At 50.7% G+C, this 17,804-nt stretch overlaps 1 protein-coding gene across 2 annotated transcripts in view; it reads right to left on the minus strand.

Moving 5' to 3' along the window:
* The window catches only part of VPS13D (vacuolar protein sorting 13 homolog D), a 372,238-nt gene that overhangs the window by 250,488 nt on the left and 103,946 nt on the right, over positions 1 to 17,804 (minus strand). For both annotated transcript variants that reach the window (XM_069948224.1, XM_069948223.1), the window contains exons 32-37: positions 16,899 to 17,032; positions 15,840 to 15,995; positions 12,302 to 12,509; positions 11,543 to 11,617; positions 11,117 to 11,305; positions 9,605 to 9,694 (exon numbers count right to left, since the gene is read on the minus strand). In XM_069948224.1, coding sequence (XP_069804325.1) covers positions 9,605 to 9,694; positions 11,117 to 11,305; positions 11,543 to 11,617; positions 12,302 to 12,509; positions 15,840 to 15,995; positions 16,899 to 17,032 — 852 coding nt within the window. The remainder of the gene's footprint in view (positions 1 to 9,604; positions 9,695 to 11,116; positions 11,306 to 11,542; positions 11,618 to 12,301; positions 12,510 to 15,839; positions 15,996 to 16,898; positions 17,033 to 17,804) is intronic.

The following is a 17,804-nucleotide window of genomic DNA, read 5'->3' on the forward strand; positions in this document are numbered from 1 at the left end:
AGAGGAGAGAGGCTGCTGTGTAATATGGGGAGGAGAGAGGCTGCTGCTGTGTGTAATATGGAGAGGAGAGAGGCTGCTGTGTAATATGGAGAGGAGAGAGGCTGCTGTGTAATATGGAGAGGAGAGAGGCTGCTGTGTAATATGGGGAGGAGAGAGGCTGCTGCTGTGTGTAATATGGAGAGGAGAGAGGCTGCTGTGTAATATGGAGAGGAGAGAGGCTGCTGCTGTGTAATATGGAGAGGAGAGAGACTGCTGTGTAATATGGGGAGGAGAGAGGCTGCTGTGTGTAATATGGAGAGGAGAGAGGCTGCTGCTGTGTGTAATATGGGGAGGAGAGAGGCTGCTGCTGTGTAATATGGAGAGGAGAGAGGCTGCTGTGTAATATGGAGAGGATAGAGGCTGCTGCTGTGTGTAAAATGGAGAGGAGAGAGGCTGCTGTGTAATATGGAGAGGAGAGAGGCTGCTGTGTAATATGGAGAGGAGAGAGGCTGCTGTGTAATATGGGGAGGAGAGAGGCTGCTGTGTAATATGGAGAGGAGAGAGGCTGCTGCTGTGTAATATGGGGAGGAGAGAGGCTGCTGCTGTGTAATATGGAGAGGAGAGAGGCTGCTGCTGTGTAATATGGGGAGGAGAGAGGCTGCTGTGTAATATGGAGAGGAGAGAGGCTGCTGTGTAATATGGAGAGGAGAGAGGCTGCTGCTGTGTAATATGGAGAGGAGAGAGGCTGCTGTGTAATATGGAGAGGAGAGAGGCTGCTGCTGTGTAATATGGAGAGGAGAGAGACTGCTGTGTAATATGGGGAGGAGAGAGGCTGCTGTGTAATATGGGGAGGAGAGAGGCTGCTGTGTAATATGGAGAGGAGAGAGGCTGCTGCTGTGTAATATGGAGAGGAGAGAGGCTGCTGCTGTGTAATATGGAGAGGAGAGAGGCTGCTGTGTAATATGGAGAGGAGAGAGGCTGCTGCTGCTGTGTAATATGGGGAGGAGAGAGGCTGCTGCTGTGTAATATGGAGAGAAGAGAGGCTGCTGTGTAATATGGAGAGGAGAGAGGCTGCTGCTGTGTAATATGGAGAGGAGAGAGGCTGCTGTGTAATATGGAGAGGAGAGAGGCTGCTGCTGTGTAATATGGAGAGGAGAGAGGCTGCTGTGTAATATGGAGAGGAGAGAGGCTGCTGCTGTGTAATATGGAGAGGAGAGAGGCTTGCTGCTGTGTAATATGGAGAGGAGAGAGGCTGCTGTGTAATATGGAGAGGAGAGAGGCTGCTGCTGTGTAATATGGGGAGGAGAGAGGCTGCTGTGTAATATGGAGAGGAGAGAGGCTGCTGCTGTGTAATATGGAGAGGAGAGAGGCTGCTGTGTAATATGGAGAGGAGAGAGGCTGCTGCTGTGTAATATGGGGAGGAGAGAGGCTGCTGTGTAATATGGAGAGGAGAGAGGCTGCTGCTGTGTAATATGGAGAGGAGAGAGGCTGCTGTGTAATATGGAGAGGAGAGAGGCTGCTGTGTAATATGGGGAGGAGAGAGGCTGCTGCTGTGTAATATGGAGAGAAGAGAGGCTGCTGTGTAATATGGAGAGGAGAGAGGCTGCTGCTGTGTAATATGGAGAGGAGAGAGGCTGCTGCTGTGTAATATGGAGAGGAGAGAGGCTGCTGCTGTGTAATATGGGGAGGAGAGAGGCTGATGTGTAATATGGAGAGGAGAGAGGCTGCTGCTGTGTAATATGGAGAGGAGAGAGGCTGCTGCTGCTGTGTAATATGGAGAGGAGAGAGGCTGCTGTGTAATATGGAGAGGAGAGAGGCTGCTGTGTAATATGGAGAGGAGAGAGGCTGCTGTGTAATATGGAGAGGAGAGAGGCTGCTGCTGTGTAATATGGAGAGAAGAGAGGCTGCTGTGTGTAATATGGAGAGGAGAGAGGCTGCTGCTGCTGTGTAGTATGGAGAGGAGAGAGGCTGCTGTTGTGTAATATGGAGAGGAGAGAGGCTGCTGCTGTGTGTAATATGGAGAGGAGAGAGGCTGCTGTGTAATATGGAGAGGAGAGAGGCTGCTGCTGCTGTGTAATATGGAGAGGAGAGAGGCTGCTGCTGTGTAATATGGAGAGAAGAGAAGCTGCTGTGTGTAATATGGAGAGGAGAGAGGCTGCTGCTGTGTAATATAGAGAGGAGAGAGGCTGCTGCTATGTGTAATATGGAGAGGAGAGAGGCTGCTGTGTAATATGGAGAGGAGAGAGGCTGCTGCTGCTGTGTAATATGGAGAGGAGAGAGGCTGCTGCTGTGTAATATGGAGAGGAGAGAGGCTGCTGTGTAATATGGAGAGGAGAGAGGCTGCTGTGTAATATGGAGAGGAGAGAGGCTGCTGTGTAATATGGAGAGGAGAGAGGCTGCTGCTGTGTAATATGGGGAGGAGAGAGGCTGCTGCTGTGTAATATGGAGAGGAGAGAGGCTGCTGCTGTGTAATATGGAGAGCAGAGAGGCTGCTGTGTAATATGGAGAGGAGAGAGGCTGCTGCTGTGTGTAATATGGAGAGGAGAGAGGCTGCTGCTGCTGTGTAATATGGGGAGGAGAGAGGCTGCTGTGTAATATGGAGAGGAGAGAGGCTGCTGTGTAATATGGAGAGGAGAGAGGCTGCTGCTGTGTAATATGGAGAGGAGAGAGGCTGCTGCTGTGTAATATGGAGAGGAGAGAGGCTGCTGCTGTGTAATATGGGGAGGAGAGAGGCTGATGTGTAATATGGAGAGGAGAGAGGCTGCTGCTGTGTAATATGGAGAGGAGAGAGGCTGCTGCTGCTGTGTAATATGGAGAGGAGAGAGGCTGCTGTGTAATATGGAGAGGAGAGAGGCTGCTGTGTAATATGGAGAGGAGAGAGGCTGCTGTGTAATATGGAGAGGAGAGAGGCTGCTGCTGTGTAATATGGAGAGAAGAGAGGCTGCTGTGTGTAATATGGAGAGGAGAGAGGCTGCTGCTGCTGTGTAGTATGGAGAGGAGAGAGGCTGCTGTTGTGTAATATGGAGAGGAGAGAGGCTGCTGCTGTGTGTAATATGGAGAGGAGAGAGGCTGCTGTGTAATATGGAGAGGAGAGAGGCTGCTGCTGCTGTGTAATATGGAGAGGAGAGAGGCTGCTGCTGTGTAATATGGAGAGAAGAGAAGCTGCTGTGTGTAATATGGAGAGGAGAGAGGCTGCTGCTGTGTAATATGGGGAGGAGAGAAGCTGCTGTGTGTAATATGGAGAGGAGAGAGGCTGCTGCTGTGTAATATGGGGAGGAGAGAGGCTGCTGCTGCTGTGTAATATAGAGAGGAGAGAGGCTGCTGCTGTGTGTAATATGGAGAGGAGAGAGGCTGCTGTGTAATATGGAGAGGAGAGAGGCTGCTGCTGCTGTGTAATATGGAGAGGAGAGAGGCTGCTGCTGTGTAATATGGAGAGGAGAGAGGCTGCTGTGTAATATGGAGAGGAGAGAGGCTGCTGTGTAATATGGAGAGGAGAGAGGCTGCTGTGTAATATGGAGAGGAGAGAGGCTGCTGCTGTGTAATATGGGGAGGAGAGAGGCTGCTGCTGTGTAATATGGAGAGGAGAGAGGCTGCTGCTGTGTAATATGGAGAGCAGAGAGGCTGCTGTGTAATATGGAGAGGAGAGAGGCTGCTGCTGTGTGTAATATGGAGAGGAGAGAGGCTGCTGCTGCTGTGTAATATGGGGAGGAGAGAGGCTGCTGTGTAATATGGAGAGGAGAGAGGCTGCTGTGTAATATGGAGAGGAGAGAGGCTGCTGATGTGTAATATGGAGAGGAGAGAGGCTGCTGCTGTGTAATATGGAGAGGAGAGAGGCTGCTGCTGTGTAATATGGAGAGGAGAGAGGCTGCTGCTGTGTAATATGGAGAGGAGAGAGGCTGCTGCTGTGTAATATGGAGAGGAGAGAGGCTGCTGCTGTGTAATATGGAGAGGAGAGAGGCTGCTGTGTAATATGGAGAGGAGAGAGGCTGCTGTGTAATATGGAGAGGAGAGAGGCTGCTGTGTAATATGGAGAGGAGAGAGGCTTCTGCTGTGTAATATGGAGAGGAGAGAGGCTGCTGTGTAATATAGAGAGGAGAGAGGCTGCTGCTGTGTAATATAGAGAGGAGAGAGGCTGCTGCTGTGTAATATGGAGAGGAGAGAGGCTGCTGCTGTGTAATATGGAGAGGAGAGAGGCTGCTGCTGTGTGTAATATGGAGAGGAGAGAGGCTGCTGCTGTGTAATATGGAGAGGAGAGAGGCTGCTGCTGTGTAATATGGAGAGGAGAGAGGCTGCTGCTGTGTAATATGGAGAGGAGAGAGGCTGCTGCTGTGTAATATGGAGAGGAGAGAGGCTGCTGCTGTGTAATATGGGGAGGAGAGAGGCTGCTGCTGTGTAATATGGAGAGGAGAGAGGCTGCTGTGTAATATAGAGAGGAGAGAGGCTGCTGCTGTGTAATATGGAGAGGAGAGAGGCTGCTGCTGTGTAATATGGAGAGGAGAGAGGCTGCTGCTGTGTAATATGGAGAGGAGAGAGGCTGCTGCTGTGTAATATGGAGAGGAGAGAGGCTGCTGTGTGTAATATGGAGAGGAGAGAGGCTGCTGCTGTGTAATATGGAGAGGAGAGAGGCTGCTGCTGTGTAATATGGAGAGGAGAGAGGCTGCTGTGTAATATGGAGAGGAGAGAGGCTACTGCTGTGTAATATGGAGAGGAGAGAGGCTGCTGCTGTGTAATATGGGGAGGAGAGAGGCTGCTGTGTAATATGGAGAGGAGAGAGGCTGCTGTGTGTAATATGGGGAGGAGAGAGGCTGCTGTGTAATATGGAGAGGAGAGAGGCTGCTGTGTAATATGGAGAGGAGAGAGGCTGCTGCTGTGTAATATGGAGAGGAGAGAGGCTGCTGCTGTGTAATATGGAGAGGAGAGAGGCTGCTGTGTAATATGGAGAGGAGAGAGGCTGCTGTGTAATATGGAGAGGAGAGAGGCTGCTGCTGTGTAATATGGAGAGGAGAGAGGCTGCTGCTGCTGTGTAATATGGAGAGGAGAGAGGCTGCTGTGTGTAATATGGAGAGGAGAGAGGCTGCTGCTGTGTAATATGGAGAGGAGAGAGGCTGCTGCTGTGTAATATGGAGAGGAGAGAGGCTGCTGTGTAATATGGAGAGGAGAGAGGCTGCTGCTGTGTAATATGGAGAGGAGAGAGGCTGCTGTGTAATATGGGGAGGAGAGAGGCTGCTGCTGCTGTGTAATATGGAGAGGAGAGAGGCTGCTGTGTAATATGGAGAGGAGAGAGGCTGCTGTGTAATATGGAGAGGAGAGAGGCTGCTGTGTAATATGGAGAGGAGAGAGGCTGCTGCTGCTGTGTAATATGGAGAGGAGAGAGGCTGCTGCTGCTGTGTAATATGGAGAGGAGAGAGGCTGCTGCTGCTGTGTAATATGGAGAGGAGAGAGGCTGCTGCTGTGTAATATGGAGAGGAGAGAGGCTGCTGTGTAATATGGAGAGGAGAGAGGCTGCTGTGTAATATGGAGAGGAGAGAGGCTGCTGCTGTGTAATATGGAGAGGAGAGAGGCTGCTGCTGCTGTGTAATATGGAGAGGAGAGAGGCTGCTGTGTAATATGGAGAGGAGAGAGGCTGCTGTGTAATATGGAGAGGAGAGAGGCTGCTGCTGTGTAATATGGAGAGGAGAGAGGCTGCTGTGTAATATGGAGAGGAGAGAGGCTGCTGCTGTGTGTAATATGGGGAGGAGAGAGGCTGCTGCTGTGTAATATGGGGAGGAGAGAGGCTGCTGCTGTGTAATATGGGGAGGAGAGAGGCTGCTGTGTGTAATATGGAGAGGATAGAGGCTGCTGCTGTGTGTAAAATGGAGAGGAGAGAGGCTGCTGTGTAATATGGAGAGGAGAGAGGCTGCTGTGTAATATGGAGAGGAGAGAGGCTGCTGCTGTGTAATATGGAGAGGAGAGAGGCTGCTGTGTAATATGGAGAGGAGAGAGGCTGCTGCTGTGTGTAATATGGAGAGGAGAGAGGCTGCTGTGTAATATGGAGAGGAGAGAGGCTGCTGTGTAATATGGAGAGGAGAGAGGCTGCTGTGTAATATGGAGAGGAGAGGCTGCTGCTGTGTAATATGGAGAGGAGAGAGGCTGCTGTGTAATATGGAGAGGAGAGAGGCTGCTGCTGTGTAATATGGAGAGGAGAGAGGCTGCTGTGTAATATGGAGAGGAGAGAGGCTGCTGCTGTGTGTAATATGGGGAGGAGAGAGGCTGCTGCTGTGTAATATGGGGAGGAGAGAGGCTGCTGCTGTGTAATATGGGGAGGAGAGAGGCTGCTGTGTGTAATATGGAGAGGATAGAGGCTGCTGCTGTGTGTAAAATGGAGAGGAGAGAGGCTGCTGTGTAATATGGAGAGGAGAGAGGCTGCTGTGTAATATGGAGAGGAGAGAGGCTGCTGCTGTGTAATATGGAGAGGAGAGAGGCTGCTGTGTAATATGGGGAGGAGAGAGGCTGCTGCTGTGTAATATGGAGAGGAGAGAGGCTGCTGCTGCTGTGTAATATGGAGAGGAGAGAGGCTGCTGTGTAATATGGAGAGGAGAGAGGCTGCTGTGTAATATGGAGAGGAGAGAGGCTGCTGCTGTGTAATATGGAGAGGAGAGAGGCTGCTGTGTAATATGGAGAGGAGAGAGGCTGCTGCTGTGTGTAATATGGGGAGGAGAGAGGCTGCTGCTGTGTAATATGGGGAGGAGAGAGGCTGCTGCTGTGTAATATGGAGAGGATAGAGGCTGCTGCTGTGTGTAAAATGGAGAGGAGAGAGGCTGCTGTGTAATATGGAGAGGAGAGAGGCTGCTGTGTAATATGGAGAGGAGAGAGGCTGCTGCTGTGTAATATGGAGAGGAGAGAGGCTGCTGTGTAATATGGGGAGGAGAGAGGCTGCTGCTGTGTAATATGGGGAGGAGAGAGGAGACTTCACCTTATGGCAGTCACCATGTCATCTATTAATCTCTTGCTGAGGTAAAGGTGTAACAGAATTCCGCCTCATTGAGACCCCGCCCAGCAGTAGGATGGCTACTGTAGTGTATATATAATCCAGGACTACAACTCCTATCATGTACATGTGTGCTGGGGTTTGTAGTCCTACAACAGATAAAAGTGTGAAAGAAATAATTGATTTGATAATATAAGTAATTGGCAGACACTGAGCCGCTATGCTGCTCAATAGACACTTGTAGTAATAGACATTTCCCTGCCTATGGCTAGAGTGGGCGGAGCTATATTCCGATGAGGGGGTGGAGCTATAGCCGTGCAGAGCTGTGATGTCACTGCTGACCCCTGTGACCTGGAAGTTCTTTATGTAAACACAAATCCAAAAAGCAGCGACAGAGGAGCATGACCAGGGACACAGAGGAGGATGGAGGCCCGGGAGACACAGAGGAGGATGGAGGCCCGGGAGACACAGAGGAGGATGGAGGCCCGGGAGACACAGAGGAGGATGGAGGCCCGGGAGACACAGAGGAGGATGGAGGCCCGGGAGACACAGAGGCGAAAATAGGTGAGAGAAAACCACTAAAGGGAAGGGACAGATTACAAATTATTCACATTTCCAATAAGAAAAAAAATGTTGCACAATCTCTAAGATTCCAGCTATGTCTCAGCTGTGAATTTTTGATGTCCTCTCGGGAATCAGACTGCCGCCGTCGTCGTCTCGGGGGTCAGACTGCCGCCGTCGTAGTCTCGGGGGCCAGACTGCCGCCGTCGTAGTCTCGGGGGCCAGACTGCCGCCGTCGTAGTCTCGGGGGCCAGACTGCCGCCGTCGTAGTCTCGGGGGCCAGACTGCCGCCGTCGTAGTCTCGGGGGCCAGACTGCCGCCGTCGTAGTCTCGGGGGCCAGACTGCCGCCGTCGTAGTCTCGGGGGCCAGACTGCCGCCGCCGTAGTCTCGGGGGTTAGACTGCCGCCGTCATAGTCTCGGGGGTTAGACTGCCGCCGTCGTAGTCTCGGGGGTCAGACTGCTGCCGTCGTAGTCTCGGGGGTCAGACTGCCGCCATCGTCGTCTCAGGGGTCAGACTGCTGCAGTCGTCGTTTCGGGGGCCAGACTGCTGCAGTCGTCGTCTCGGGGGTCAGACTGCCGCCATCGTCGTCTCAGGGGTCAGACTGCCCCAGTCGTCGTCTCGGGGGCTGTTATTACTTCAACAAAATTTTGATATTTACCCTTTCCGGCGAGTCCTGTTCCTGGAGCCGGTCCCGGGACGAAGATATCCACCCCCGAAGCCGAGCCCGCAACGCTGAGATGAGTCCACCGCTCATAGAGAATGAATGCAGCCGTCGTTCTCTATGGGCATCGGACTCATCTCAGCGGCGCGCACGCACGGCTTCGGGCACTGAGATCTTTGTCCCGGGACCGGCTCCAGGAGCCGGACTCGCCGGAAAGGGTAAGTATCCGGGGGCTGTGCCGGGGGAGGGAGGGGGGGAGGGCGTTGGCTGTGCCCGCGTTCCCGGTGACAGGTTCCCTTTAAGAGTCTCCACTAATTGCCCCCTACAAAATCAGTGGAGCCTCTTAGATGAGTACTCCACTGGATTTTTTCCGTTGATCTCCCTGAGCTTAGTGATTGTTGTGTGTTGTTGGTCTATTTCCATTGCCCCTGATAGCCAGAATCCTGCTCCACACTGACGAGGGGCAAATACCCTAAACGGCTGTCTGTGGATGGATACTTGGCCTTGGTAACCCCTGTCTTATGTAATTAGACTCAGAGTTAGACTTTAACACCACCCTGGTGTTTTTGCCTATTTAGGTGTTTTAAGATACGCAACTGAGGCTCCACAGACCACTGTTATTACCTGACCTATTGCTTACTGTGTATAGTCACAGTGTACATGTATGTGCTGGCGGCCTGGGTGTGCAGTGACTCCTCGAGCCTACATTGTTAGTGTTCTCACACCAGTCACCGCTCCTAAGGTCACTGGCAGGAAGTGTAACTAAGCAACCACTCCCCCCCTGCTGTTGAGGTGTCCTATTTTCAAAGAGAAAGTTCTGTACTGATATATAGATGTAACCATTACCTGTTACCCACACCCCAGTGTCTCCCATACTGACCCCAATATTGATTTTCCCTTCCCAGTGAGTGTATTACTTATAGTGTATTCAGTGTGCACTAAGCTGGAGAGAGGTTTCCTGAGCCGACCCCTGGCAGAAAAGAACCCTCCCACAAACCTTGCAAACTCTTGGAGGCACTGCGCTGGGTGAGAAGGTGAAATAAACAGAACACCCCCACCCTCATACTGGAGAATCCATTACAGGGGTGTTACATTGATTTCCAATTTTTCTATCTTCATTGTAAAATAATCCTGATATCTTGCAGTTCTCATTCTCACCTTTAGGTCTAAAACTAAGCTGAGACTTCCTGTTGTGTCTGGTGATAAGAGGAAGCTGCAGCAAAGTGATCACTAAATGCTGTTAAAGGCAAGATGGCCGCCCCATAACAAATGTACAAAAAGTGAGAAAAAAATAATTACAATCAAAAAACAAACAGATTAGAATAAAAATCCAGGCGGCACATGCCCTTCAACAATCTCAGGATCTATTCAGAGAAACTTCCAGCACATTCAACAGTAAATCGCAACAATACAACAATCCCCACCCCCGGATACCTGATAACTCCCGGTTGTAGTAATCCCCCGCAAGAGTAAATTCAGCCGACCCATCAGGATTGGACACCAAGTGTTGGAAAAAGTTCAGCCCTGAAAAAACGAGAGTGAGGCAACGGTGACACTACGGAGGCCACATTACCGAATGTAAGGTCTAATGGAGTAACCTGTGGTCACCAGGCAGGTGCTGGTGTGATGGAGTAACCTGTGGTCACCGGGCAGGTCCTGGTGTAATGGAGTAACCTGTGGTCACCGGGCAGGTCCTGATGTAATGGAGTAACCTGTGGTCACCGGGCAGGTCCTGGTGTAATGGGGTAACCTGTGGTAACTGGGCAGGTCCTGATGTAATGGAGTAACCTGTGGTCACCGGGCAGGTGCTGGTGTAATGGAGTAACCTGTGGTCACCGGGCAGGTCCTGGTGTAATGGAGTAACCTGTGGTCACCGGGTAGGTCCTGATGTAATGGAGTAACCTGTGGTAACTGGGCAGGTCCTGGTGTAATGGAGTAACCTGTGGTCACCGGGCAGGTCCTGGTGTAATGGAGTAACCTGTGGTAACTGGGCAGGTCCTGGTGTAATGGAGTAACCTGTGGTCACCGGGCAGGTCCTGGTGTAATGGGGTAACCTGTGGTCACCGGGCAGGTCCTGGTGTAATGGAGTAACCTGTGGTCACCGGGCAGGTCCTGGTGTAATGGAGTAACCTGTGGTCACCGGGCAGGTCCTGGTGTAATGGAGTAACCTGTGGTAACTGGGCAGGTCCTGGTGTAATGGAGTAACCTGTGGTCACCGGGCAGGTCCTGGTCTAATGGAGTAACCTGTGGTCACCGGGCAGGTCCTGGTGTAATGGAGTAACCTGTGGTCACCGGGCAGGTCCTGGTGTGATGGAGTAACCTGTGGTAACTGGGCAGGTCCTGGTGTAATGGAGTAACCTGTGGTCACCGGGCAGGTCCTGGTGTGATGGAGTAACCTGTGGTAACTGGGCAGGTCCTGGTGTAATGGAGTAACCTGTGGTCACCGGGCAGGTCCTGGTGTGGAGTAACCTGTGGTAACTGGGCAGGTCCTGGTGTAATGGAGTAACCTGTGGTCACCGGGCAGGTCCTGGTGTGGAGTAACCTGTGGTAACTGGGCAGGTCCTGGTGTAATGGAGTAACCTGTGGTCACCGGGCAGGTCCTGGTGTAATGGAGTAACCTGTGGTCACCGGGCAGGTCCTGGTGTGGAGTAACCTGTGGTAACTGGGCAGGTCCTGGTGTAATGGAGTAACCTGTGGTAACTGGGCAGGTCCTGGTGTAATGGAGTAACCTGTGGTCACCGGGCAGGTCCTGGTGTGGAGTAACCTGTGGTAACTGGGCAGGTCCTGGTGTAATGGAGTAACCTGTGGTCACCGGGCAGGTCCTGATGTAATGGAGTAACCTGTGGTCACCGGGCAGGTCCTGGTTAGGACACATTATACAATCGGCCTCTGCATCAGTGTTCCACCAGTGTCACATATTCAAACAGTGGCAGCAATGTTACTAACGTGCAAAGGTGATCTCGGCCAGGGGGACGTCGCAGTCCATGCAGTCATCAATGAAGCAGATACAGACGCTGTCCGCCTTCAGCTCCAATCCGGAGATCCAGCGGACGACCCCGCTCCCACCAGTGCTCTTATTCAGCTTCAGCGGCTCAGCGTTCTTGAACAGCCACGTGGCCGCTTGGTTTAGCTGACCTTATAGAGATGGAAGAGACACAAAGGTGACAAATGTCAGCAAATGTCCTGCACATCACTAAGACTCAGGAGCGTAGCCAATCACAAATGACCCATACCTAGCCACCAGCATAGAAGTAAATGGGGCCTGTGCCCTGCCACCATGGGGAGGAGACCTATCCGTGCCTCACAAAGTACTTTCATGTGTGAATGTGCCCTAAGAATGTCCCTAACTGTGGAGAGAACATCCACAATTACCTTGAGAAGCCAGCAGCGCTTTACGGCAATCGTCTACGACAAATCCCAGCTCTTGCAGGCAGGCCAGCTGATTCTCTACAGAATAAAGACAAGTAGTAAGGTACACAAAGGGTTAACAATACAGATCTACAGTGGTGAGGCATGTAAGGGGTTAACAGAACACCTACTGTAATAAGGCATGTAAAGGGTTATCAGGACAGGTCTACTGTAATGAAGCATGTAAGGGGTTAAAAGGGAAGATCTACGGTATTGAGGCCTGTAAGGGGTTAACAGGACGGGTCTACTGTAATGAGGCATGTAAGGGGGTAACAGGACGGGTCTACTGTAATGAAGCATGTAAGGGGGTAACAGGACGGGTCTACTGTAATGAAGCATGTAAGGGGGTAACACGAAGGGTCTATTGTAATAATGCATGTAAGGGGGTAACAGGACGGGTCTACTGTAATGAAGCATGTAAGGGGGTAACAGGACGGGTCTACTGTAATGAAGCATGTAAGGGGGTAACAGGACGGGTCTACTGTAATGAAGCATGTAAGGGGTTAAAAGGGAAGATCTATGGTATTTAGAACTGTAAGGGGGTAACAGGACGGATCTACTGTAATGAGGCTTGTAAGGGGTTAAAAGGGAAGATCTAAAGAACTGAGGTATGTGAAGAGTTAACAGAACAGTAGAACAGTTCTCAAACATCTACAGCCCCCCCCCCCCCCACGTTTAGCTTCTTTCATTAACCCTGTGAAGTGTGGTGTATACAATCCTCACCCAGCAGAGGATCCATCACGTGTCTTTGGGCTTCCTTCACAATTAACCCTTCACTCTCCTTGGGGTTTCCTTGAGCGGTGCTAGAGCCATCAGAGTAGGCGGAGTCTGGGGCGCTGGTGCCCGTCTGCTCAGGGATGGACTTTGCGATTGCCAGAAACAACTGCACATCGTTGTAGGATAACCTGATGTCCAACGTCTGTAGGTGAATCTGATGGAAGAAAACAGAAACACCACTGAAAAACCAGCAATGTGTACGGCTAAGACGGCGACAACCTACAAAGCCGCGTACACAACTACACCAAGAGGAGACAACCTATATAGCCAGGTACTAGATTACACCAAGAGGAGACAACCTATATAGCCAGGTATACGACTACACCAAGAGGGAGACAACCTATATAGCCAGGTATACGACTACACCAAGAGGGAGACAACCTATATAGCCAGGTACTAGATTACACCAAGAGGGAGACAACCTATATAGCCAGGTACTAGATTACACCAAGAGGGAGACAACCTATATAGCCAGGTATACGACTACACCAAGAGGGAGACAACCTATATAGCCAGGTATACGACTACACCAAGAGGAGACAACCTATATAGCCAGGTATACGACTACACCAAGAGGAGACAACCTATATAGCCAGGTACTAGATTACACCAAGAGGGAGACAACCTATATAGCCAGGTACTAGATTACACCAAGAGGGAGACAACCTATATAGCCAGGTATACGACTACACCAAGAGGGAGACAACCTATATAGCCAGGTACTAGATTACACCAAGAGGGAGACAACCTATATAGCCAGGTACTAGATTACACCAAGAGGGAGACAACCTATATAGCCAGGTATACGACTACACCAAGAGGGAGACAACCTATATAGCCAGGTATACAACTACACCAAGAGGAGACAACCTATATAGCCAGGTACTAGATTACACCAAGAGGGAGACAACCTATATAGCCAGGTACTAGATTACACCAAGAGGGAGACAACCTATATAGCCAGGTATACAACTACACCAAGAGGGAGACAACCTATATAGCCAGGTACTAGATTACACCAAGAGGGAGACAACCTATATAGCCAGGTACTAGATTACACCAAGAGGGAGACAACCTATATAGCCAGGTACTAGATTACACCAAGAGGGAGACAACCTATATAGCCAGGTATACGACTACACCAAGAGGAAACAACCTATATAGCCAGGTACTAGATTACACCAAGAGGGAGACAACCTATATAGCCAGGTATACGACTACACCAAGAGGGAGACAACCTATATAGCCAGGTACTAGATTACACCAAGAGGGAGACAACCTATATAGCCAGGTATACGACTACACCAAGAGGAGACAACCTATATAGCCAGGTATACGACTACACCAAGAGGAGACAACCTATATAGCCAGGTACTAGATTACACCAAGAGGGAGACAACCTATATAGCCAGGTACTAGATTACACCAAGAGGGAGACAACCTATATAGCCAGGTATACAACTACACCAAGAGGAGACAACCTATATAGCCAGGTATACAACTACACCAAGAGGGAGACAACCTATATAGCCAGGTATACAACTACACCAAGAGGGAGACAACCTATATAGCCAGGTACTAGATTACACCAAGAGGAGACAACCTATATAGCCAGGTATACGACTACACCAAGAGGAGACAACCTATATAGCCAGGTACTAGATTACACCAAGAGGGAGACAACCTATATAGCCAGGTATACAACTACACCAAGAGGAGACAACCTATATAGCCAGGTATACAACTACACCAAGAGGGAGACAACCTATATAGCCAGGTATACAACTACACCAAGAGGGAGACAACCTATATAGCCAGGTACTAGATTACACCAAGAGGAGACAACCTATATAGCCAGGTATACAACTACACCAAGAGGGAGACAACCTATATAGCCAGGTATACGACTACACCAAGAGGGAGACAACCTATATAGCCAGGTATACGACTACACCAAGAGGGAGACAACCTATATAGCCAGGTACTAGATTACACCAAGAGGGAGACAACCTACAAAGCTGCGTACACGACTACACCAAGAGGGAGACAACCTATATAGCCAGGTATACGACTACACCAAGAGGAGACAACCTATATAGCCAGGTACTAGATTACACCAAGAGGGAGACAACCTATATAGCCAGGTACTAGATTACACCAAGAGGGAGACAACCTATATAGCCAGGTATACGACTACACCAAGAGGAGACAACCTATATAGCCAGGTATACGACTACACCAAGAGGAGACAACCTATATAGCCAGGTACTAGATTACACCAAGAGGGAGACAACCTATATAGCCAGGTACTAGATTACACCAAGAGGGAGACAACCTATATAGCCAGGTATACAACTACACCAAGAGGGAGACAACCTATATAGCCAGGTACTAGATTACACCAAGAGGGAGACAACCTATATAGCCAGGTATACGACTACACCAAGAGGAGACAACCTATATAGCCAGGTATACGACTACACCAAGAGGGAGACAACCTATATAGCCAGGTATACGACTACACCAAGAGGGAGACAACCTATATAGCCAGGTATACGACTACACCAAGAGGGAGACAACCTATATAGCCAGGTATACGACTACACCAAGAGGGAGACAACCTATATAGCCAGGTATACGACTACACCAAGAGGAGACAACCTATATAGCCAGGTATACAACTACACCAAGAGGGAGACAACCTATATAGCCAGGTACTAGATTACACCAAGAGGGAGACAACCTACAAAGCCGCGTACACACTACACCAAGAGGTGACAATGTATAAAGTCCTGCACACAGCTACACTAAGAGGTGACAACCTACAAAAGTGGCGCACACGCCTACACCAAGAAGGCGACTATCTACAATGCGGCTGTCAGGAGCTCTGGACTTCAGTCTTGGAGCTTGCAGGGTCACACTGGACCTTCCTCTGTCACCCGGCCTGTCCACCCCCATAATCACAGTGCGCTGCCACCAGGCCTCACATTACCCTCCAATACTACAACTTGCAATGTAGTTAATATGTCATATGTCAATTGGGACAATCCCCAGCGCCGGGCACACGACTACTCCAAGATGGGGGCAATCCTTAGCGCCGGGCACACAACTACTCCAAGACGGGGGCAATCCCCAGCGCCGGGAACACGAGTATGCCAAGACACGGACAATCCCCAAAGCCGGGCACACGACTACGCCAAGAAGGAGACAATCCCCAAAACCTGGCTTATGACTATGCCAAGACGGGGACGATCCCCAAAGCCGGGTACACAACGACGCCAAGATGGGGACAATCCCCAAAGCTGGGCACACAACAACGCCAAGACGGGGACAATCCCCAAAGCCGGGCACACGACTACGAGATTAAGGTCTTATGTTTTGTGTATACTGACCTCAGTCACTGCCCACTATATAGTGCACCACATCATCATAGCGTGGATGAGGGGAAAGCAGTGTGAGGGGAGGGCGGTCATCTCTCTGTTACCTCTAGGACCGGAGGGAAATCCTCAGTATTGAAGGCGTCCATGAGACCGGAGCTGTTCTGATACGTGGAGTTTCCCACCAGATCGATCTGCACATGGACGGGGTCAATGATGGACAGAGCAGAGTCCTGCTCATTGCCCAAGCGACAAGAAAAAACCTGCAATATAAGAACAATGAAATCCTGAGGACTACAGGAGCAAGAGCTCACTGCCAACCAATCCCAATCCACTGTAATCTAATGGAGTATGACATCATAATCCCACCAATTCACTATAATCTAATGGACTATGACATCACAATTCCACCAATCTGCTATAATCTAATGGAGTATGACATCACAATTCCACCAATCCACTATAATCTAATGGACTATGACATCATAATACCACCAATCCACTGTAATCATAATCCCACCAATCCACTATAATCGAATGGCGTATGACGTCATAATACCACCAATCCACTGTAACCTAATGGAGTATGACATCATAATACCACCAATCCACTGTAACCTAATGGAGTATGACATCATAATCCCACCAATCCACTATAATCTAATGGAGTATGACATCATAATCCCACCAATCCACTATAATCTAATGGAGTATGACATCACAATTCCACTAATCTGCTATAATCTAATGGATTATGACATCACAATTCCACTAATCTGCTATAATCTAATGGATTATGACATCACAATTCCACTATAATCTAATGGACTATGACATCATAGTACCACCAATCCACTGTAATCTAATGGAGTATGACATCATAATACCACCAATCCACTGTAACCTAATGGAGTAAAACATCATAATCCCACCAATCCTGATGCAATCTAATAGAGTAGAGTATAGTATAACATCATAGCTGTGTCATTGTCTGCAAGATCAACAAGTCAAGCTAAAATGGGGGTCCTCCGCTCCGGACGATCCCCGACAATAAATTTATCACAAAGCGTCCCCTATAAGTATTCTACTTACCTGCAGCACCAGAGGATGAGGGAAGAATTACACAGTGCCTACTCCTATCAACAGGACAGGTCTCCACATCTTACCTCAATCCCAAATAGACTGCCAGAAAATGGCCGATCCACCAGTTTGGGTTTGTAAGTGAGAACGGTTGTCCCTTTAAGAATGATGGCGCTGGTATCTACACATGAAGCATCTTCAACAACCACAAACTCTGTTCCTGTAATAAGAGAAGCATTAAGTGTGGTGCGGAGAGCCGGCTACAGGGGGGCGGAGAGAAGGGGGGACGGAGAAAAGCAGCCGGCTACGGGGGGACGGAGAGACGGGGGGACGGAGAGAAGGGGGGACGGAGAGACAAGCAGCCGGCTACGGGGGGACGGAGAGAGACAAGCAGCCGGCTACGGGGGGACGGAGAGACGGGGGGACGGAGAGAAGGGGGGACGGAGAGACAAGCAGCCGGCTACGGGGGGACGGAGAGAGACAAGCAGCCGGCTACGGGGGGACGGAGAGAGACAAGCAGCCGGCTACGGGGGGACGGAGAGAGACAAGCAGCCGGCTACGGGGGGACGGAGAGAGACAAGCAGCCGGCTACGGGGGGACGGAGAGAGACAAGCAGCCGGCTACGGGGGGACGGAGAGAGACAAGCAGCCGGCTACGGGGGGACGGAGAGAGACAAGCAGCCGGCTACGGGGGGACGGAGAGAGACAAGCAGCCGGCTACGGGGGGACGGAGAGAGACAAGCAGCCGGCTACGGGGGGACGGAGAGAGACAAGCAGCCGGCTACGGGGGGACGGAGAGAGACAAGCAGCCGGCTACGGGGGGACGGAGAGAGACAAGCAGCCGGCTACGGGGGGACGGAGAGAGACAAGCAGCCGGCTACGGGGGGACGGAGAGAGACAAGCAGCCGGCTACGGGGGGACGGAGAGAGACAAGCAGCCGGCTACGGGGGGACGGAGAGAGACAAGCAGCCGGCTACGGGGGGACGGAGAGAG

The sequence above is a fragment of the Dendropsophus ebraccatus genome, chromosome 12, assembly GCF_027789765.1.
Source record: "Dendropsophus ebraccatus isolate aDenEbr1 chromosome 12, aDenEbr1.pat, whole genome shotgun sequence".
Lineage (NCBI taxonomy): Eukaryota > Metazoa > Chordata > Amphibia > Anura > Hylidae > Dendropsophus > Dendropsophus ebraccatus.